The sequence below is a fragment of the Chiloscyllium plagiosum genome, chromosome 1 (assembly GCF_004010195.1).
Source record: "Chiloscyllium plagiosum isolate BGI_BamShark_2017 chromosome 1, ASM401019v2, whole genome shotgun sequence".
Taxonomy (NCBI): Eukaryota; Metazoa; Chordata; class Chondrichthyes; order Orectolobiformes; family Hemiscylliidae; genus Chiloscyllium; species Chiloscyllium plagiosum.
The window spans coordinates 135859495-135882687 of NC_057710.1; the positions used below are offsets into that span (position 1 = coordinate 135859495).

At 41.2% G+C, this 23193-nt stretch overlaps 1 protein-coding gene across 2 annotated transcripts in view; it reads right to left on the reverse strand.

Annotated features, from left to right (window-relative positions):
- LOC122553638 (glutamyl aminopeptidase) overlaps positions 1–12283 on the reverse strand; it is a 64309-nt gene extending 52026 nt beyond the window's left edge. The window contains exon 1 of one of the 2 annotated variants that reach the window (XM_043697755.1): positions 11470–12278. In XM_043697755.1, coding sequence (XP_043553690.1) covers positions 11470–12113 — 644 coding nt within the window. In that variant the 5' untranslated portion in view covers positions 12114–12278. Of the gene's footprint in view, positions 1–11469 lie in introns of both variants that reach the window. The other variant, XM_043697764.1, reaches the window with a different exon arrangement.
- Between the last annotated feature and the right edge of the window lie 10910 nt (positions 12284–23193).

A 23193-nucleotide genomic window follows, 5' to 3' on the forward strand; every position in this document is an offset into this window, starting at 1 on the left:
GGTACACCTGATCAGGTCCTGGGGATTTATCCACCTTTACCCATTTCAAGACATCCAGCACTTCCTCCTCTGTAATCTGGACATTTTGCAAGATGTCACCATCTATTTCCCTATAGTCTATATCTTCCATATCCTTTTCCACAGTAAATACTTCAGCACCACCATCATTCTTGTCCCTCTTTGGAATTTCCTTGTAAATTTGTTCTGCTACATTGTCCCACTAATTGGTGGCCTATAGATGACAAATGTCAGTAAACTTTTATGTTCTTTATCATTTGTTCAATAAAGGAACACACTTTGTTAGGTTGTAGTGCCACCTATTGTTGATTTTTTAACTAGGTATAAACACAAACTGCACAAGTTCATTGTGATCAGGACCATATATGTTCCCAAGAGACATGTACCATGCAAAAAATTTAGAATGTTACCATAAAATATTATACTTTATTATTAGCTGACATATGGTAATTCCATTAAAGTACAGCAAATGTTTTATGTGAACAGAAAAAAATGGAACTGGGGTTAATATAAGGGAGTTTTGAAACTGGAGAATGTTTTCCTCATTTATTTTTAGACAGGAGATCATCAAACCAGTTCACCTTCAGCAAGGAGATCCTAACATCTGCCTATACAACTGGATCTTATTAGCTAAAAAGAAAGTAGCAACTACATGTGGATAATTAACCCAAAATTTGCTGCTCAACTATAGACTAAATTCATTGGGAAGTGTTAGATGTCCATTTAATGTGAATATCTTTTCAAAGGCATAATCATGTTTACTGCCTCTTTGGCACCAAAAATGAACTTGTATAAATATAATGAATTAGACTTTCAGCTTTTTAAAAAATAATTGCCAGACGCTTCAAACAAGAATATATTTCTTTTGGTATTTTCCCCTTCTCCTCTATTTGTGAGGTAAGCACAGCAAATTTGTACATTAAGTGTATTTCTGTGGTAAATCAGGTAGCAAGATCCTATTTTTGCAAAATGTTTAGAGGAAACTTGAACAGCATCGACAAATTTAACTGTGACCATCTTTTTAATGGCAATAATACACTGTACTATACTCCCAACATTATCTCTGCAGGGAAATCTAGAGGTGATCATGTCCTCATGTACTTGTTGCCCCGTTGTTGTACATGGGTACACCACACCATCGTCATTACCATCGTCATAACTGCAGTCAAAGGACAGGCAATCAATGCTAAATACCCAGTGTTAAAAAGAATTATAAAAAAGGAAAAACAGAAGTGATCCCATTATCTTTATTTCCCCAAGAACCTTCCTTGTTTATTCTTCAGGCTTGACTGGAGTATACAATGTACTCTCCACTTGTCAATACAGTTTTACTGTCCCTTTAAGCCTGGAGTTTAATTTTGCTAACAAGTCTATTATGTGATACTTGGTAAAATACTTTTTGAAACCCATTCACAGCATCAAATGAATGGCATCAACCTTCCCAATTCCTTCAAAATAAATAAATCAAAATCAAATACAATTTGCCCTTCACTATTATTAGTTCACTGTTTTCCAAAATGATTAAATTTGCCCCAGATTAGTGTGCAAAGTTTCTCCATTGATGTTAGGCTGGCAGAATTTGGCTGCCTGATTTATCCCACACTCCTGTTTTTGCAATTTCTCAAGTCCTTTGGCACTACTCCTATATCCAAGAAAAATTTGCAGACCATGGGCACAGCTTTTGCAATGACCATACTCTATTTTTTCAGTAATGTTAGATACAGCCCACCATGACTGCATGACTTTCCTACTTTGAGGACTGCTTATTTTTTGATGTATCCAGTACCACTATTTCTATACAGTACACACAAACCAGTTGACGGAGAGAACTGGAGTGCACCTTAATACAGCTTTAAGCATTTTATTTGTAAGGGAGTTAAATTACAAGCACATGCCTCCTAATTACCATTTCGGTCAATGTCCACTCAGAGACAAATGAATTCTCAACTACAAAATTAACTAATTTCCTTAACTAGAAAAATTGCTTTTTTGCATCCAAAATTCCAAAACATATAAGAAACTTCCATATTTTGTACAAAACATTATATTGTGAAATTCCCTTTCTCTAACAATTCATTTATTCTGTTATACATACATCCATTTTTTGTTTCAGAGATTTCCTTTTGCTCTTGCATTCCATTCAACCAGGAAGGTAAATCTGTACCATTTTATCAGTTACTTTTGATGGACTGTAGATTATTCCAACCTTCAGTATCCCCACAGTGCAGAATATTCCTTGAAAAACTGAGAAATATAATTACATTGTTTCAGCAGCTTAAGTGCTTTTATCAACCCTATCTTCTTAGTTTCCCAAGCTTAGGGACATTTTCTATTCTCATGTGTAAGAAATATTGAGAAACCAACTGCAGTAAAATATCCCACTGTAAGGTTAGGATGTGTAGCGTCAATGAATGAGTTTAATGTTCTTTGTCATTTAATGATAGACGTGAAACAATCCTCAACTTTTTTAAAAAGATTTTATTTGAGCTTAAAATATCCTCTATTTCATTTCCCACCTCCACATAAACATGATCTGTTCTAATCCAATTGCCCAACAAGTTCAATTGACAAGTTCACAATTCCCCATCATAAATTTCACTGATGATTTAGGATGTTTCACAGGTCTAGGAATAATTGTCTGAAGATAGAATTAATAATTTAAAAGTTATTGCAGACCTATTGCTTACTATGGTATATAATTTCACAACCCTACAAAGCTTCATTTCCAACTTGAAATTTTATTCTACTCTTATAACACAAAGTCAATAATAACATGAAGAAAATCAGCAATATGCATTAAGACAACATCTGAAACCTCATTCACCACACCAATGATATTTTGCAGGAAATGCTTTGAATTGAAAATGGTTTATTTCCATAAAAGCACACCTTATTGAAAAGTACTGAAAGCATTGTTAAAGCCACAAATGTATTTACATAAGTTTCCAGTGTTTGTCTCCACCCATTCTTGTTTCTAAAATATACCTTTGAAAAGGATTGATTGCAGCTTTTGTTTTTCTTGCCTGACATACTCTCAATGCATGAGCTAAAAATATTTGAGATTGCTTTGCCAGTTGCAAGTGTGTCACCCAGACGTTCTTCAAATTCCCAGCCACCAGCTAAGGGGAGTTTTGCAATACAAATCCACCCACGTGGTAGCCCTTTTTTGGTACCTTAAATAAACCCCAAACTGTCTCAAACTTCTTAATTTCCATTGTAATGCCTCTGCTGAGTTAATCCAAGTTTATTATTAGTCACCAAAATCAGGAGGGCTTCAGCTTCTTGTTCTTTGCAGACACTAACATGGTCATTGTTTCATCGTCTAATCCACACAAATTCCAATTTCATATCTGACAAAATAATTATCGGGGGGCTAGGAAGTCTCCCTTCAACATGTTATAATTTACTGATGAAAGAATCATTTCTGGACCTGCCATGAGCACTTGCCATTTAATTTCCACTTTCCTGCTCACAGACCTTGCAAATGATCAGTTATTCTGAACCCTCAGCCAATATTTGAACTTGCCAGTAGTTTTCTTTCCTGTATGTCCCATAATTGTAACATGTTTCTATTCAATAAAATTTCCTGTAATGTGGGATGGATAAGTAATCAGTTAGGACAATTGCTTACATGATTGCTCTGGCACAATGAATGGGTCTTACTTCCAAAATTCAATTGTATTTTGCTCCTCAAACTTCATTACAAAGCTGTTGATCACTTGACTGACTAGAGGCATAATTTTCTTCTATCAACTGCTTAAAGTCTGAGATTTTGTAGTTTATTACAATCAAGAGGAATTAATTCAGTCAACATGGCAAACTGTTAAGTTATTATCACACTTAATTACCTTACCAAGATTTCCATTACCTAACACCCACTGTTCTAACACACAAAATTGTCTGAATTAAATTCTGTATTTGATGGCCTTATGTGCTACCTCAGCTGTAATAAAAACCCTATCTCCCTGGATGTAAAGCAATAATGGGAATAAAGTAACTACAGTACCTTCAAGAGCAAAACTATTGCACACCGGACAATAAAAGTTTGGATTTCTTCAGATTAGAACCATCAACCCCAAACATCTGAAGTAATTCCTTATGCCAGGGCAGTTGCCCATTTCCAATATGTGTGAGCAACATTTGGGCAACATTTCATTGATCCTCATGCGATTCCCTTCACAAAGGTCTTTTAGCCACACTATTCAATATTTCGGGCAGCTCAGAACTTGTCATTATCAAGTTTTCCTCTGTTATTTATCAGAAAACCCAAGTAGTTACCAGTTTTTCTATGGTTTTGTTTATAACAAATTACCTTATTATTCTCACAAAGCATTACTGTAGAAAGTTTAAACCTGTTCGCCAGGCACACAGCCTTTGTCCTACATCTACAGCAGCCACCTAATTAAAATTAGGTAGAGAGAGAGAACAGGAAATTATAGACTTGGTAAACCTGAAAATCTGCAGTAGGTCAGATCTAGAGTCCATTATAAGAGACTTAATAGCAAAACATTTGGAAAACAGTGATAGGACTGGATAAAGTCAGCATGGATTTATGAAAGGGAAATCATTGTTGACAAATCTATTGGAATTTTGAGGACATAATGATTAATGTTGATAAGGAGAGTCAGTGGACAAGGTTTACTTGGAGTTTCATAAGACTTTCAATAGAGGCCCCATAAGAGAATAGCACTTAAAATTAAATGATTACCTTTAGTATACTGACATGGAGAACTGCTTGGCATGCAGGAAACAATGACTAGGAATAAATGAATCATTTTCCCAGTGGCAGCCAATGACTAGTGGGTACCATAAGGTTCAGTGCTTGGACTGGGTGGAGGAAATGACTGGGTGGAGGAGGGGGTTGCTGTGAGAGAAAGACTCACAGATTCTTGTGGAGAGAAGAGGAGAACTTCTTCAAGGTAGGCATCCTTGCAAGAGGAGGTAAAAACAATGACTGCAGATGCTGGAAACCAGATTCTGGATTAGTGGTGCTGGAAGAGCACAGCATTTCAGGCAGCATCCAAGGAGCTTCGAAATCGACGTTTCGGGCAAAAGCCCTTCATCAGGAATAAAGACAGTGAGCCTGAAGCGTGGAGAGATAAGCTAGAGGAGGGTGGGGGTGAGGAGAAAGTAGCATAGAATTGTTGCCCTGGGGTTGAAGTGTTCCGAGGTGGAAGATGAGGCGTTCTTCCTCCAGGCGTCTGGTGGTGAGGGAGCGGCGGTGAAGGAGGTCCAGGACCTCCATGTCTTCGGCAGGGTGGGAGGGGGAGTTGAAATGTTGGGCCATGGGACGGTGTGGTTAATTGGTGCGGGTGTCCCGATGTTCCCTAAAGCGCTCTGCTAGGAGGCGCCCAGTCTCCCTAATGTAGTGGAGACCGCATCGGGAGCAACGGATACAATAAATGATATTAGTGGATGTGCAAGTAAAACTTTGATGGATGTGGAAGGCTCCTTTAGGGCCTTGGATAGAGGTGAGGGAGGAGATGTGAGCGCAGGTTTTACAGTTCCTGCGGTGGCAGGGGAAAGTGCCAGGATGGGAGGGTGGGTTGTAGGCAGTAAGGTTAAAATCAACCATGCAAAAATGAGGACTGCAGATGCTGGAAATCAGAGTCTAGATTAGAGTGGTGCTGGAAAAGCTCAGCCAGTCAGGCAGCATCCGAGGAGCAGGAAAATCGATGTTTCGGGCAAAAGCCCTTCATCAGTCCTATGGATAAATGGGAGGTAGAAAAACCAGGAAGGCAGATTATTATCCAAAGGGTGATAGATTGCACTTCCTCCTTTCCAACTGAGATGTCAGTGTCCTTATACACCAATCACTGAAAGCAAGCGTGTGGGTGCAGCAGGCAGTCAAGAAGGCAAATGGTATGTAAACCTTCATGGTGAGAGGATTTGAATACAGGAGCAGGATGTCTTTCTGCAATTGTAACTGGGCCTTGGTGAGACCACAACTGGAGTACTGTGCAGTTTTGGGGAAGGAAGGATGTTCTCCTTATGGAGAGAGTGCTACTAAATGTTTACCAGACTGTCTCCTGAGATGGCAGCTCTGATGTACAAAAGGGGGACTGGATTAGTTAGGTTACATTCTGAAGAAGGGTCACTGGACTTGAAATGCTAACTTTGCTTTTTCTCCATTTGCTCCCACACTTGCTGAGTTTCTTTAGCAATTTGCTTGTTTCAAATTTCCACTATCTGTAGTTAGGTGTTTTATTTTCCTGTATCAGTTAGGATTATATCTACCAGAGTCGAGAAGGGTAATGGGGAAATCTCAGAAACCTACAAAACTCTAACAGGACTGGACAGCATAAACTCAGGAAGGAGGTTCAATGACCAGCAGTCACAGTCTAAAGATATTTGGATTGGCCAGTCACATGAGAGGAAATGTCTTCACCTAAACAATGATGAGCTGTGGAATTTGTCACAAAAAGTGGTTGAGGCTGAAGTACTAAATGTCTTCAAGGAGCTACCAATATAGTGCTTAAGGCTAAAGGGGATCAAAGGGTACAGGAAGAAACAGGAAATAAAATATAGAGATGGTTGATTAGCCATGATCATGCTGAATGACAAAGCAGGCTTGAAGGGCTGAATGGTTAGCACTGCTGCCTCACAGCGCCAGAGACCCGGGTTCAATTCCCGCCTCAGGCGACTGACTGTGTGGAGTTTGCACGTTCTCCCCATGTCTGCGTGGGTTTCCTCTGGGTGCTCCAGTTTCCTCCCACCATCCAAAGATGTGCAGGGTCAGGTGAATTGGCCATACTAAATTGCCTGTCGTGTTAGGTAAGGGGTAAATGTAGGGGGATGGGTGGGTTTCGCTTCGGCGAGTCGGTGTGGACTTGTTGGGCCGAAGGGCCTGTTTCCACACTGTAATCTAATCTAAATCTAAATCTAAATCTAAATCTAAATGGTTTATTGCTGCTCCTATTTTCTAATTTTGTGCGTCTACATGCTACTAGCAGGCTTACAATGAGGCATGGTAGCACCGTCTGCTACTCTGATTTTACACGCCTCACTAATTTCTATCAATTTTATATAGTGTCAACCACATCTGCATCATCTGGCAGGATTTTAATTTTTTTTCCACAAGTATGTGACAAAATATCAGCTTTAAGACACATGCTTTCTCTAATTTTTAAGTCATCTGGGAGACATAATGGCCTAATTGTATTGTCACCAGACTCCTTATGGAAGGAATTCCAGGATTTTGACCCAATGACACTGAAGGAAGAATGGTGAGTAGATTCGAGGAGAACTTGTAGGTAGTGTTCCCATGTATACTAACATGTGGTTATGGATTTGAAAAGTGCTGTCTAAAGGAGCCTTGATGAATTTCTGCAGGGCATCTTTTGGATAGTAATCTTCTGCTATCATGGACAATGGTGAAGGGAGTGGAAATGATGCCAATCCAGCAGGCTGCTTTGTCACGGATGGTGTCAAGCTTCCGATATATTGTTGGAGCTGCGTTCTTCCAGCAAATAGGAAGTATTCCATCACATGGTGGCCTTGTTGATGTTGGACATGCTTTTTGAGTAACTCAGAAAATGTGCTACTTACTAGAGGATTCCAAGCCTCTCACCTGCTCTTGGAGCTCCTGTATCAATATGGCAAGTCCAGTTCAGTTTCTGATCAATGTTAACCCCTCCCCTCCACCTGCTCCAGAGAAGCATAGTAACATCTCTAAATAGGTTGATTATGAAATACCTACTTTGATGAACTCCTGCAGAGATATAGTGGAGCTGAGAAGGCAGACTTTGAACAACCATTTTTCTTTGCAGCCTAATATAACTTCAATCAGTAGAGAATTTCACCCCTCCCCACCCCCACCCAGATTTTTACTGACTCCAGTTTTGCTAGATTTTTCACAACAACCATGAGGATTGTAGCTTTGTCCTTTTGATTTTCCACCTTCACCTTAAGGCAACCCATCTTCGTTATATAGTTATCTTCCAGAAAGCATGTTGATAATGGATAGAATTAAAGCTCATGATTAAATGTACTTAGTCACAAGTTCACTCTCTTATCCCCAATAATTACAATGTCAGACTGTTATTTATTTTAATCAACCCACTTTGATGTGTTATAATACAGCAATCAAAAGAAATAAGTGCCAGTTACTCCCATCTCCTCCACACAGAAAAGATTTGATTTTAAATACAAATATTGGATCTGATGATGTCATCAAAACACAGCCATCAAGTATGAATCAGAGACAAAGCTGCTGGGAACCAAATCCTGGAATTGAAGAAGTCCAGAGGTAAATTGGGAATTAATCTTTCAGATTTTATGTGGGAATCAGGAATGTTCCTTCAGGCCTCAAGGCAGCCTTGGGTCTGTTTTGAATTAGGAATCCTGCTCGCACTATCAATTTCTAGCTGCCATCAACAAAACCTTTAAACTGAACTCTGAACTCCTTCAACAATTAGAGATCACTCCATGCTAGCGAGACCATGCTCTTATGGTTGGTCAGAACAAATTGTTTTGCTGGATTCCCTGTCGTCTACAGGACCCATGCAGCAACTCCAATCAGATCATGGACAAAGTCTGTTACTAATGTTATCCAAATAAATCTCAAAACAATTCATGCATCTAGTCCAAAGCTAAACAGTCCATGAATTTTAACAAAGCAGGTTATGAAAGTCTTGGGGACACGGTGGAGTTTGATGTGAAATCTGGTAATCTAGGTTTTCCCCATTTTCTATCAAGTTCAAATACTAACTACATGCCACTGAAGAGTTAGCAATGCAATTTTAAACTTCCATCACTGTCAGGCAGAATACAAATAGCATGAGGGAAAGCACACAACCTTTCCTGACCCATGCATGGATTTTAAAGCATGACTTTCAAATCTCTTACTCAAGACAGTGGCATATGTTTCATCATGAAATAATGCAATTTTTTGAAGACATTCTAGAACAAAAAACAATCTCAGAATTAAATACTTTGGTCACACCAACAAAGATGTCTTGGTGTTATTAACTCTGTCCTTAGATTTTTGTGGTATCAAAGGACCCGACTGATGTTCCTCAGAGGATCTAAAGCAACATTGTGTATCTAGGAGAATTTCCTCAGTCGGTGAAAGTAAGCAATTCAGAAGAATAAGTGTTGTTTTTTTTCTGATATGAATAAGAAAGAAGCATTTTTATAAGTTACACTGTGGAAACTTTCTCCATTCTTGAAGTTAGTTACAACTGTTGCCTTCCTGAAGTTTGGATACTAGGGGAATAGATCGGCTGTCACTGCGGATTCACAGTTGACAAGTTGTTCAAAATATTTCTTCCAGCATTGATAGATAGCATTGTCAGCCTCAAGAAAAGAAACACCATCCTGCAAACGAAGGCAAGTTTGTCCATTTGACTCTAGTCAAATAGTGGCTCTCATGGGTTCAAATCAAAAGCTATGCATGGGGTGATGGCCAACATATTGTTGAATCTCAGACTCACTTCAGACTACATGTCCATTACTTCCTAGTTAACATCCCACAAATTGCTCGTGGATATGTATCTGCTTTTTCTTCAAAAGTGCTATTAAAATTTAATCAGACCTCACCTGACATTTGCAAATCTAAGCTACTGTCCTTAAAATTAGACCTTCCGAAGTGGGATTCAGGACACCAAATGGGGTTAAGGGCTCTGACACTGCCTTTGAACTCAATAAGCCATATGCCTGCTATAACAGGAACCCGCTATCAGCTCTGAGGTTGAGACAATTTTCAAGCCTTAAAATGGAGTTGCAGTGGGGAAATGTTTAGGAAATACTGCCTTATATGAAGCAAGTCTTTCTGTGCAGGTTTTAACTTTATTTCATCATAATAAATATCATGCATTTTCTGTGACATACTCTCCTTGTTTTGGGTCACAAATCACCACAATCCGTAATGGTAATTAAATAATGACAATAACCCCAGATATCAGTGGTTAACTCTGGAGCAAGTCTTCAGCATTACAGTTGGAATGCTGTCAAAGCTGTACCCAAATTGCTCTATTGTTTCTTGATATGACAGATTGAATCAAATAGCCTCTGACGCTCCACGGAACAAAGCTCCAGTCTATTCAGCATCTCCCAGTAACTCAAATCCTCCAACCCTGGCAATATCCTTGTAAATCTTTTCTTCACTCTCTCAAGTTTAACAACATCTTTCTATAGAAGGGAAACCAATATTGCATAGGGCACAAGTTTAAGATGAGAGGGAAAAGGTTTAAAAAGGACCTGAGGGGTAACTTTTTCATGCAGAGGGTGAGTGAGTGTATGGAATAAGATGTCAGACAAAGTGGTGGAGGCAGCTACAATTACAAAAGGCATCTGGATGGGTACATAGAATATGGACCAAATGGAAATAGGTCAGATAGGGATGTCTGGTCAGCATGGACGAGTTGGACCAAAAGGGCTGTTTCCTTGCTGTATGACTCTAAATTGGCTTGGACTTGTACCTTTGATAGTGGCAGAGAGAGCTCATTCACTTGACATGAGGCTGAAGACAGCTGCGAACACCTCAACTTCATCCTGCATGCCACCATCAGAAAGTATGGGAATAATTCATGAAGCCTTTTTATCTCAAGCCTAGCTTACTTGCTATGCATCCCCTCCTGCATTAGTGACTGGGAGTGGCAGCTTTGACCCCACTTGATCCAACCATTCCGTTGTAGAGTCCAGCTGGAGCGTCAGCAGGTGGGCACTTAATTGGCGGTGGAGCAGTTGCTGCCCTCCTCAACGAAACAGGGCTGACCATTTGGCCTGACAGGAAGGGCAGAGGGAGGCACTCTACCAGCTCTAAGTATTTAAAGGTGAGTTCATTTCAGATTTACGGCGTCGATAATGTCAGTCCCAAACGATTCAATTGGGAGCAAAACACAATTTCCTGGAAGCAACTCACGCAAGGAAGGCATCTCCCACCACCACCACCCAACTCCAAGGTGTTGCACCGGCTCCTTAAATAAACGGCCATCGATCTCACTCTGAGATTGGCAGGAGGCTGGAAGAACACAGCAAGCCAGGCAACATCAGGCGGTCATAAGTCTACGTTTTGGGTGCAACCCTGCTTCAGGATTTGGGGTGGGGGGGTTTGGGGTGAGCTGCAGATAAAGGGGGTGGTGGGACAGGGTGGTGAAGTGGGGATAAGTGAAGACAGGTAGAGGGTACGACACCCGATGAAGGTAAAGACGTAACTGAGAGCAAGTTTGAGGTATGATTAACCCATTCTTTTGCAAGCCTTTTGGTTCCACAGGGCAGCCCATGTTCAAGTCGTATGAAGAATGATGCAGCTCCGCCCGCTCCCCATCTCTCTCTCGTGGTATGTGACTAACTTTAGCTTCTAAAACCGTGTGGACAGTTCCCATGTCAGTAAAAGCTGACCATCAACGCCCCGCTTTCTCAGCGATCGGAGAGGGAAAACAAAGCACACCTTCACTCGAAGACCTTCCCGAACAGAATTGGAATTGAACAGAAAGTGAGTTAACTTACTTGGTGACTCCACCTTCCAGGTACGTGGTCTTGTAAAAGCCGACCAGCGAGTCGAGCAGGCTGCCCTCGAACTTGAGGGTGAGGAGGTAGGGTTGGCCGGAGCCGGTGGCGTTCAGCTCCTGCTCGGCTTCGAGCACCAGGTATTCGTGAGGCTTGTACTGGAAGCAGCGGCGCAGCGGCAGCTCGGGAGAGCTGTCCGCCCGGTGAAGGCTGGGCGCCTCGGTCACTCGGGACGCCTTGATGTGCAGCCACAGGTAGCGGGTGGCTCTGCTTGTGCGGATGTGGATGACATTGGTGCCCGTGTAGGAGCCCGCCTCCAGGTCCGGCTTCAACTCCAGCTCGTAGTGGCTCGGCTTGATGTAGTCGGGCAGGCGAAAGTTATCCCACGGGCCCCCCGACTCCGAGCTGGGGGGGCACAGCCCAAGCGGCGGCGTGGAGGGCGTTGGGGACCCCGTGCTGACGGTGTTCCCGCCTTCCTCATCCCCATCGTTCACCTCACAGCCGTCAGTCCGGTTGCTGAGACCCACTCCCAGCCCCACGGCCAGCCCCACAGCAACTAGCACCCCAGCCACGATCACCGCCACCCATTTGCAACTCGTGCTTCTCCTCTTCCTCGGTATCTCGTCGCAATCCATGGTTTGCATTTGGTCCTCCTTTTCACTGGGCGCACCCCTCCCCAAAAAAAAACACACACTAAATACTGTGGTGTGAGGAGAAAACTGTAGATTTCCCCCCTCCGACAAACTTCGCCCAGCGCACACTGGCCCCAGGATGTCTCCACCCGAGTTAAATATAAATCTGCAGCATGTTAATGAGCAATGCAAGCTTTCAGAGGTCATGTCAACTCCCCTTACCTCCGCCAACCAAAAGGGAACGGCGAAACATTGGCGTTCAGGAAAGCAAATTTATTTGCCTGTTTTATTTTGTGTATGAAACGATTCACTTCCCTCACACAAATAATCGTTTCATTTTCAGGTTTTGACCCTAACCTAAACTCTACCCTGGGGGACACAGGGGCTTTAAGTGAATACCCACTTCAGATTTGGTATTTGTTTTATGCTCAGGGTTCGTTAATCGCTGAATATAGCACCGTTTCTTTACTGTGCGCATGAAGCTGGACTGAAACCGCGAGCATACGTTCTATCAAATGAAGATAGCCCTGGGTCCGAGAAGGTTTTAAATGATATACTTTAAGATGCTATTTAACATGTCTTGTTTAAAATCTTGAAGTGGGCAGGCATAGTTTAACAATAGCTAAACTTCTGTTTTACTAGAACTTGTTTGGATTTCACTGATTCCTCAATATTGAAGGGAATGTATCAAACTAATTAATATCCTGAGTCTCATACGCGTGCCACAGAGTATTTTAGATTGCACTGATGTTGAGTTCTGATTTCCGATAAAACAGCAGCTTGTTGCTGGTGAAAGACAATCCGGAAGAGGAGATATCAAAATTGACACCATGATCTGTGTCGAATTATTCAAAATTAAGATGTTTAGTTGACCAAAAGTTTAGTTTTACTGTACTACATCGTCATGTCTAATACAAAGTATTACCTTGGCTGCTAACCAGCATCATGGTGTGGTTTGCATTTTTAGGGAGAATTCAAACTTGGGAGCAAAACTTGGCTTGGGTTTATTCCACCAATGTCTCTTGATTTATGTACTACCTCTGACAATATTCTCAGCTCCGTTTCCTTTACTTGTCTCTAATGATACAAACATCCATCCATATTGTGTACATCTATATTCTCATTTCATTTGTAAGACCATAAGACATTTGAGCAGAAATCAGACCTTTCAGCCCATCAAGTCTGCTCTGCCATTCAATCATGCCTTATACATTTCTCAACCCCATTCTCCCAACTTTCTCCCCGTAACCCTTGATCCCTTGACAATCAGGAACCTATCTGTCCCTGTCTTAAATATACTCAATGACCTGGCCTCCTGTGGCAGTGAATTCCATTGATTCACCACTTTCTGGCTGAAGACATTTCTCCTTATCTCCATTCTGAAAGGTCTTCCTTTTACTCTAAGGCATTGCCCTCAGGTCCTAGTCTCTCCTACCAATGAAAACATCTGCCCAACACCCACTCTCTTCACGTCATTCAATATTCTGTAAGTTTCAATTTGAACCCCCCCATCCTTCTAAACTCTTTTGCATATAATCCCAGAGTCCTCAAACATTCCTCATAGGTTAAGCTTTTCATTCCTGCAACATTCTCGTGAACCTCCTCTGAACCCGCTCCAGGGTCAACACATCTGTCCTGAGTTATGGGGCCCAAAACTGCGCTCAATACTCCAAATGTGGTCTGACCAGAGCTTTAATAGAGCCTCAGAAGTACATCCCTGCTTTTATATTCAATTTCTTGCAAAATAAGTGCCAACATTGCATTTGCCTTCCTAATGACTGACTCAACCTGCAAGTTTACCTTGAGAGAATCCTGGACTAGAATTCCCAAGTCTCTTTGCACTTCAGATTTCTGAATTTTCTCTCCATTTAGAAAATTGTCCATATTTCTATTCTTCTTACCAAAGTGCATAAATTCACATGTTCCCATGTTATGCTGCATCTCCAACTTTTTTGCCCACTCTCCAAGCCTGTCCAAATCCTTCTGCAGCCTTCCCACCTCCTCAATACAACCTATCCCTCTACCTATTTTGTATTGTCTGCAAACTTAGCCAGAATGCCCCCAGTTCCTTCATCTAGCTCATTAGTGTATAAAGTGAAAAGTAGGGATCCCAACACTGAGTCTTGCAGAACACCACTTGCCATCAGCTGCCATCCTGAGAAAGACCCTTTTATCCTCACTCTGTGCTTTCTGCCAGACAGCCAAGCTTCTACCCATGCTAGCAACCTGCCTCTAACATTATAGGTCCTTATCTTACTCAGCAGTCTCCTGTATGACACCTTGTCAAAGTCCTTTTTGAAGTCCAGGTAGGTAACATCCATTAGTTCTCCTTTGTCTAACCTCCTCAAAGAATTCTTGCAGATTTGTCAGGCATGACTTCCCTTGATGAAACCATGCTAACTTTGCCCTATTTTACCATACACTTCCAAGTATTCAGAAGATGGAATGACTTTGAAAGTACCTGCAATATCAACAAGGCAGTTCTGAGTGTGGAGCTGTTACTGCAGGATGATATCTTTCCTCTCTGCTGCTAAGGTCTAGGAGGTGACAGAACAGTTATAGATCATTCTTCTGTGAAGGGCAAATAGCTGGAGGTTATGGTGCAAGTTGTTACTAACGGCATAGGTAGAATGGGGGATGTGGTCCTGTAGTTGGAATTTAGGGAGCTAGGTAGAAAGTTAGTAAAGGGAACCTGAAATAAGTAATTTCCAGATTACTGAGTGACACTTGCAAGTGAGTCCAGTTCTAAGAAGAACAATAGATTAATGCATGGCTGGAAAGATGGTGCAGGAAAGATGGCATAAGATTCCTGGAACAATGGGACTGTTTCTGGTGGTGTTGGCACCTGGATAAGCCAGATAGGTTACATCTGAGAGCCTGGACTAAGTTCCATGTAGGGTACTTTACTAGTGCTGTTGGGGAGAGTTTAAACTAACACAGGGGTGTGCAAACCAAGAGAGCATATTACAAAGTATCACCAGGGTGCATGAAATGCTTGAAGAGCAGATTGCAATAAGATAGAGAATTATGAAGGATGGAGTCGGAGTAAGCAAGCAAGTAAATAATCAGTTCTAAACTGGAGCTGCACTGTACATATGTAAATTCAGAGGTAGTAAGATTGGAGCATTATGAGCATAGATTGTTTTGAGGTGATAATTGAGATCTTGCCCAAGGAATGACCTTTCTGGGTGTTAAATATTCCTGGTTGTAAGATGTTCAGAAAGGAGAAAAAGAGAGGAGGTTGGGAAGTGTTTTTGGCTAAGGAGTGCAATGCAGTACCAATGACAGATAATGTTTCTGAGGTTCATTGACAGAATTGATTTGACTAGAGCTAAGGAATATGAAGGGTGCAATTACATTGCTCAGTATAATACATAGTCCTCCAACTAGTGGAAAGGATATAGAGGAACAAATCTGCAAGCAAATTATAGACACTTGTAAAAATCATAAAGTAGATCTAATGTGAGACTTAAACTATTCGCTATCATCTGGTATTGATGTAGCGTAAGGGGCAGCAAGGGATGAACATTCTTAGATTGTGTTCAGGAAAGTTACCTGCAGCAGAATGTGTCCAGTCCAACAAGAAAGGACACACTGCTAGACCTGGTTCTTGGGAATGAGGTTTGCCGAATAGATCAAGTGTTGGAGGGAGTTGGGGGAGGCACACATTGATGGGATATTGATCATTTTATTATGAGAATGAAACCAAAAATGACTTTGATTAATCCAAAGTAAGAACAATCAACTGAAGGAGGGTAGACTTTAATAGGACTAGAACAGAGTTCACATGGATAGACTGGAATCAAAGTTTGATGAAGGAAACAGTCTGTGAACAAACAGGCAGTGGGCAGTTGATTTGGGCACAGTAAAGGCATCCTTCCTCAAAAAGGAAAGGGAGGCTATACAAATCCAGACCCCCCAGATGACAAAAGAGAAAGAACAAGTCAAAGAAGAAAAAATCTGCTTCTGAAAAGTGGCAGGTTAAAAAGTTCCTTTTGACAATGAAGTTAAATATAGAAGGTTGAGAAGGAAGCTGAAAAAGCTGGTGCAAAGTGGTTTTATGAGAACAACCTGACCACTAACGTAAAGGAAACCCTGAAGTTCTCTTCTGTTAAATTTAAGGGTATAGAATAGAATCCCTACATGTTAGGGATGTAGGGATTCAGGCCCTTTGGCCAAACAATTCCACACCTAATCTACATATCCACGAACACTATGGGCAATTTAGCATGGCCAGCTCATCAAACCTGCACATCTCTGGATTGTGGGAGGAAACTGGAGCACCTGGAGGAAACCCATGCAGACACAGGGAGAACGTGCAAACTCCCTACAGACAGTCACCCTAGATGGGAATTGAATCCAGGTCCCTGGCACTATGAGGCAGCAGTGCTAACCACTGAGCCAATGTAGATTAGTTTGATCTTAGAGTTGGATAAAAGTTTGGCACAACATCAAGGGCCGAAGGGCCTGTACTGTGCTGTTCTTTGTTCTATGTTCTAACAATATCAATGGTGGTAAAAAAAGTTGGATAGGGTTAGTCAGGTACCATAAAGGACATTTACATATAGAGGCATGACTGAGGTTTTAAATGTTTGACTTGACCTGCGAAGCAGCTGGTGTCCATAGTGACCAATGCGTACCCCTAGCGACAAGAAAGTTGATGAGGGCAAGGAATTGGATAAGCTGAGATACTTAAAGTCGAGAAAGCACCAGAACTGGATGACTTGCATCCAAGGATAGTGAAGGAAGAAAGTGGAATTGCGGATGTGCTAATAACAATCTTTCACTCTTCCCTGGATTCGGGGGTGGTGCTGGAGAACTGAGGAATTGTAAATATTACCCTTATTTTCAAAAGTGTTTGTAAAGATTAGGCCATCAATTACAGGCCAGTCAGTTTCTCGAGGTTTCTCCACTTTAACAGTGACTGGAAAAGCTTCTAGAAACAGCTATTTGGGATGAAATTGATAGTCACATGAAAAAATGTGAATTGATTCATCAGAGTCAGCATAAAAATTGTGTTGAACAAACCTGCTAGAGTTTTTTGAAGAGGTAATAGGCTTAATGAGGTGAAGGCTGTTAATGTGTTAAAGAACCTATTCGAGACGGCTCATGGAATCTCAATGTACTCGACCTGTAAGCCTCTGTTGGTTCGCCCTGGAGATCGTACTCTGGTAGTCTGGAATAGAAAAGTCTTCCAGACAGTTTACTTTAAATTATTACCTTTATTTACCAATGGCCTCAATGTTACAATATAGCATAAATACCTACAAGCCAGGCTTGAGCTAAGGTTTTAAAACCATTAGCAGAGCAGCGGCACCAGCTCTTACCCCTACGAGATCTCTTAGGCTATTCCTCTTATTTCTGCAAATGAGCTGTCTTTATACAGAAAATGGTACTGAGATGCTTAAAAAGAAACACTACATGTCCTTAATCAGATAAGCAGCAATAAAATGGCAAAAGTTTGTAGAGAAAGAGAAACTAATTGATAGGTCTGAGTATGTTTGACTAATTAAGTTACATGCACATCGCAGTGAGAAACCCTGATCAAGCCAAGCCAAATGGCCAAATGCCTTAGCTAGATAAGTTCCCTTTTAATAGTCCATCATAATGAGAGACTAGTCTATACTATGTCATAAGGTCATAAGGTAACTTCGCTCAGCTAACATGCCCAGTACCATTGTCCTTCAAAATGGCTTTTTTAAAAACTCATCTTAGATTCCCAAATGTAAATTAAATTCATAACATTCCCAGATTTCAAGCTCCAGGGAACAACACACAAACATTCAATCCTTGACAAGCAAGTGTACACTCAAATCAGACCACAAAGAGTGAACCTTTTCACCAGCTTCTGTCCTATCTCTCCCTCTCTCACACAGCTAGTGTCCCTTGAGCCTGTTGGTCAGCAAATGTAATTTACAGAAGAATGTGTTTTCTCTTCCTCCCCCCCCCCCAACCCCAACTCTCCCTCACACATATGAACTTTCTTACAATCTCAATTTCAGCCTTTGTGTTTTCCATCTTGTAAGGGTAATGTGACACTCACATTCCAGAATGTCAAGATTATGGAGCTGAACTTCATAAATTCAAATCTGCTCAGTATGGTTTACGTGCATATTCCACTCAGCTTATTAAATTACAAGTTCTTTTCCCTATTGAGTATGAGTCTTTTTAAGAGTCTTCAATATAAACCAGAAAATCAGTTATCCAACTGTAAAATACATGCAGCTTCCAGCCCGCGGGGTCAAAAGGAAATACTGCTACACTTTTCACAAGTGAACAAATGTTATCACCTTATTTACACCAATCCATTCGCACTAAGACAGATATCCTTAATTCTTCTGAAGAAATGTCACCCCCCCACCTTACATATGTTAAGCTCTCATTTTGTTATTGTGATATGAAAAAAAATTTGCTGCCAACTTGTGCACAAATGGTCTGACAGACAGCGCAATTAATTTCTGAAGAAAGTGTCACTGGGCCTGAAACATTAACTCTGATTTCTTTCCACAGATGTGCCAGACCCACTGAGCTCTTCCAGTAATTTCTGTTTTCGCTTCTGGTTTCCAGCATCTGAAGTTCTTTTGGTTTTTTTTGTTTCCAGAACAGGGTGAGAGGGGAAAAATTTAAAAAGAACCTAAGGGGCAACGTTTTCACTCAGAGGGTGGTGCATATATGGCATGAGCTGCCAGAGGAAGTGGTGGAGGCTGGTACAGTTACAGCATTTAAAAGGCATCTGGCTGGGAATATGAATAGCAAGGGTTTAGAGGGATATGGACCAAATGCTGGCAATTGGGACTAGATTTGGTTGGACTAAAGGGTCTATTTCTGAGTTATACTTTTTTTATGACTCTAAATTTCAACCTTCACAATGGACTCCAAAATCTTACCCACAACTGAGGTTACGCTAATCGGAATGTAATTTTCTGTCTTTTGCCTTACTCCCTTTTTAAACAGGGTGTCATGTTAGCAAAGTTCCAGTCCTCTGAGACCCTCCCTAACTCTCAATGATTCTTGAAAAATCATCACTAATGCCCTCAATATCTCTTCAGCCGTGTCCCTTAGAACTCTGGTGTGTAGTCCATCTGGTCTGAATGATTTATCCACTTTCAGACATTTCAGTTTTTCTAGCACCTTCTCCTTGGTGATGGCCATCATACTCAGCTCTGTCCCTGATTCTCTTGAATTTTTGAGATATTTTCGTGTCTTCCACCGCAAAGTAATTATTCAGTTCCTCAGCCATTTCGTTGTTCCCCACTACTATCTCTCCAGCATCATTTTTCAGTGGTCCAATGTCAACTTTTGCCTCTTATTTGCCCTTGAAAATACTGTGTTTAAAGAAACTCTTCCAGACTTCCTTTTTATTACTGATTATCTTACCATCATATTTAATCTTCTTCCTTATTTCTTTTTTTGTTGCCCTCTGTTGGTCTTTGTAAGCTTCCCAATCCTATGGTTTCCCAATGCCTTTCACCACATTATATGCTTTCTGCTTTCTCTTTTGCTTTTGTGCAATCCCTAGACACATTATATGCTTTCTCATTTGCTTTTATGCTATCCCTGACTTCCCTAGTTAGCCTAATCTTTCCTGTGCTATGCTTCTTTTTCCTAGTGATGAATTTTTGCTGCGTCTCCTGAATTATTTCCAGAAACTCCATGGAAGTATCAATGCAAAATATTCAATACCTTTATCATACCTCTATAGCCTAAACTTTATCACTGAGCAACACTGCTCTTTTTGAAATATCTGTCTACTTCTAATATACTCATGAAAACCATTTCAAGATACCTGCTAATCTTATTCTACTTGCTCCCGTTTAGTTCTTCTTTATGCAGTTGCCTGAGTTTACTTAATAATTTATAAAGTTGGAGTTAACTATGTTGTGATCACTATTTCTCTAATGTTTTACAGCTCTCTTGTTCAATGTTTATCATAACTAATTCACGCAGTGTTCTTTGCTTGTTAGGTTAGTGACATGCAACAAGCCATTCTACTTGTATTCTCAAAAGCACTCTGACCATGTTTCCAGAATATCTTGGGATAGTAATGTAGCAGCCTCATGGCTGGCAAAACATACATAGATTGTCAACTTGGCCAAACAGCAGGTGGTACTGGGTTTTGATTAGATTAGATTCCCTACAGTGCGGAAATAGACCCTTCGACCCAAGAAGTTCACACCGACCCTCCAAAGAGTAACCAACCCAGACCCATTTCTCTCTGACTAATGCACTTAACACTATGGGCAATTTAGAATGGCCAATTCACCCGACCAGCACATCTGTGGACTGTGGGAGGAAAGCCAGGCAGACACGGGGAGAATGTGCAAACTCCACACAGTCACCCAAGGCTGGAATCGAACCTGGGTCCCTGGTGTTGTGAGGCTAACCACTGAGCCACCATGCCTCCCCAGTCAAAGAAAACTCAGCAATTGCTAGCCCAGAAACCAGATACAGTGCGAGCACAGCAGCCAGGGGCGAATTACATTCACATAGTGTAAAAGGATAAATCTTATCAAAAGCTATTCAGGACAGACATTTCCCCAACAAGGTACCAATCGAACAAAGAAGATGTGCATATTTTCAACCAAAAATTAGATAGGCACTCAGGCCCTGCTACACAAAGAAACAAATATTAGCAAGCCATCCAAACAATTGGTAATGTTTCAAACCATTAAGCAAATCTTCCTGATTGGCCAGAGCTGAAGAAAATTCGAGAAAACCATCCAAGAAAGGTTTAAAAACAGGGATTACCTGCAGACCATTCTCTTTGGACTTTCTGGAGATGAAGAAGACGTGACTGGAATGACAAAAGCATGAACCGAGTGAGAAAAAGAACACTGCTTTTGTAAACTTGGCAAGGTTACATGAGACTTTGGGAAATATTGTAACAATTAAGGGGATCAGGCAGGATTAGGAATATTATTGTTAGTATTAAAGTCTCACTGCTACTTGTTCCTTAATAAAGTTGCAACAGTTTGCATTAGTACCAACTTGTGTCTGTAGTGAATTGACAATTCCAATATCGTGGGATATCTGGGTAAATTCATTTACGACCTGTCGGTTGAAGTGCCTGAAAGGGCTTGAACAACAGTTAAAATCCACTTGTACTGTTATTCTGCTGTTCTTATTCTGTTCAGATTTCAGTTGCTGTCTCATCTTCACTGGTTGTTGGTCTGTAATGCACATAAGACAATTGTACAATTGCTGTTCCTATTTTTTAAAGTTATGAAAATGGATTCCATTCCAACATAACCACGAAGCTGCTCTTGTGCTCTAACATTTTGACTGTGTTCCTTGCAAGCACGATCGCCAAACAATTTTTTCTCTCATTTTAGCTCTTGCAAATTATTTAATTAGTGATAAAAACTGAAAGAACTGCTGATGCTGGAAATAAGAAACAAAAATAGAAATTGTTGGAAAAGCTCAATAGGTCTGGCAGCATCTGTGGAGAGAAATCTGCATTAAAGTTTCGGGTCCAGTGACCTGGTCACAGAACTGATGGTAGCTAGGAAAAAGTTGTATTTTTATACAGAAGATCGGTTGGGCGGAGGGGATAAAGGAGTAAATGATAGGTGGAGATACAGCCCAAAGAAAAAGAGCAATTGCACAGACAAAGGAGTGGATAATGGTCAGCCTGGGAGAATGAATAATTATAACTGGGGACTATTAGTAGCTAACAATGGGTTGTGTGTAATAGTAGACATTTGATAACTGGTGTGTGGGAGCTGGGGTAAAGACATGTCCAGAAGGCTGTGGAACTCCCAAGTAGAAAATGACTCTTGCGACTTATGCTGAGCTTTGCCAAGCACTTAAGCAAGCCTGAGTTGGAGATATTGGCCAGGGACCACGGTAGTGTGTTGGCAGGCAACTGAAAGCTCAGGGTCTTTTTTACAGATAGAAAGTAGGTGTTCTGCGAAGTGATCATCTTGTCTATGCTTCATTTCCCCAATGTAAAGGAGGCTATATTGTGAGCAGTAAATGCAGTGGACTAGATTGTGTGAAGCGCAGGTAAAACATTGCTTCATCTGGAAGGTGTGTTTGGGCCATTGAACACCGAGGAGGGCTGAAATAAATGGGTGTTACATCTTCTGCAGTTGCAGGGAAAGGTGCCATGCGGCTGTGGGATGTGTTGGGAATGGACCAGGGTGTCCCATCAGTGGAATGCTGATGTCAGGGGAGGGAGGGGAATATGTGTCTGGTGGTGGCATCCCACTGGAGGTTACAGGAATGGCAGCTAATGATCCTTTGGATTTAGATGCTGGTGAGATCGTCGGTGAGGATGTGAAAGGGGTTAAAATAAAACAATGACAATTCAAACATGACAGCTACAAAGCAAGATATATGTAGTCAGCACTGATCACAACTTGTTCCAATGAAGATATGTGATGTCCAACTGATCACGTAGACAAACTACAACTCATCCTGGTTTTAAAAAAAAGAAAGCTGTAACCACATTTAATCTCTGTGACGGGAGTCTAAGACAAAAGAGCTAATGTTAAAGCAAGGCATAAACAAAGTGGAATATAATTAACCTTTTGTGTTGCGAAGGCTTGAAAATCAATATATAATTGGTCAATAAGAAGAAACCAATATATGATTGATGCAGATTTGTGTATAAAATTATTACTGTAACTGCCAAAAGTTAGATTCTGCAGGCAAGAGTGACCTCTGACCCTGTCGGGTCTGAGTCTCCTTGCATTGCAAATAATAAAGGAGCGCTGTGAATTGTGCTATTGTCTGGTTGGTCATTTCTATGACAAGGACAATGGGCATCCACAATTTTGGGAAGAATGGGAGGAGGTGAGGGCTGAAGTGTGGGAGATGGATCAGACCTGGCTGAGGGTCCTATCAAATACAGTGCCAGGGATTCCTTGGTTGAGGAGGCTGCCTTATCAAAGTTGATGTCATCAGAACAGCTGTGGAGGAGGTAGAGGCCTGGTTAGAATGAAATTTAGTCTTTACAGGAAGCAGGGTGTGAGGATGTATAGTCAAGATAACTGTGGGAATCCGTGGGTTTGTAGTGAATATTGGTGGCCAGCCTATTCCCAGAAATGAAAACAACGATGTCAACGAAGGGAAGAGATGGACCAAGTGA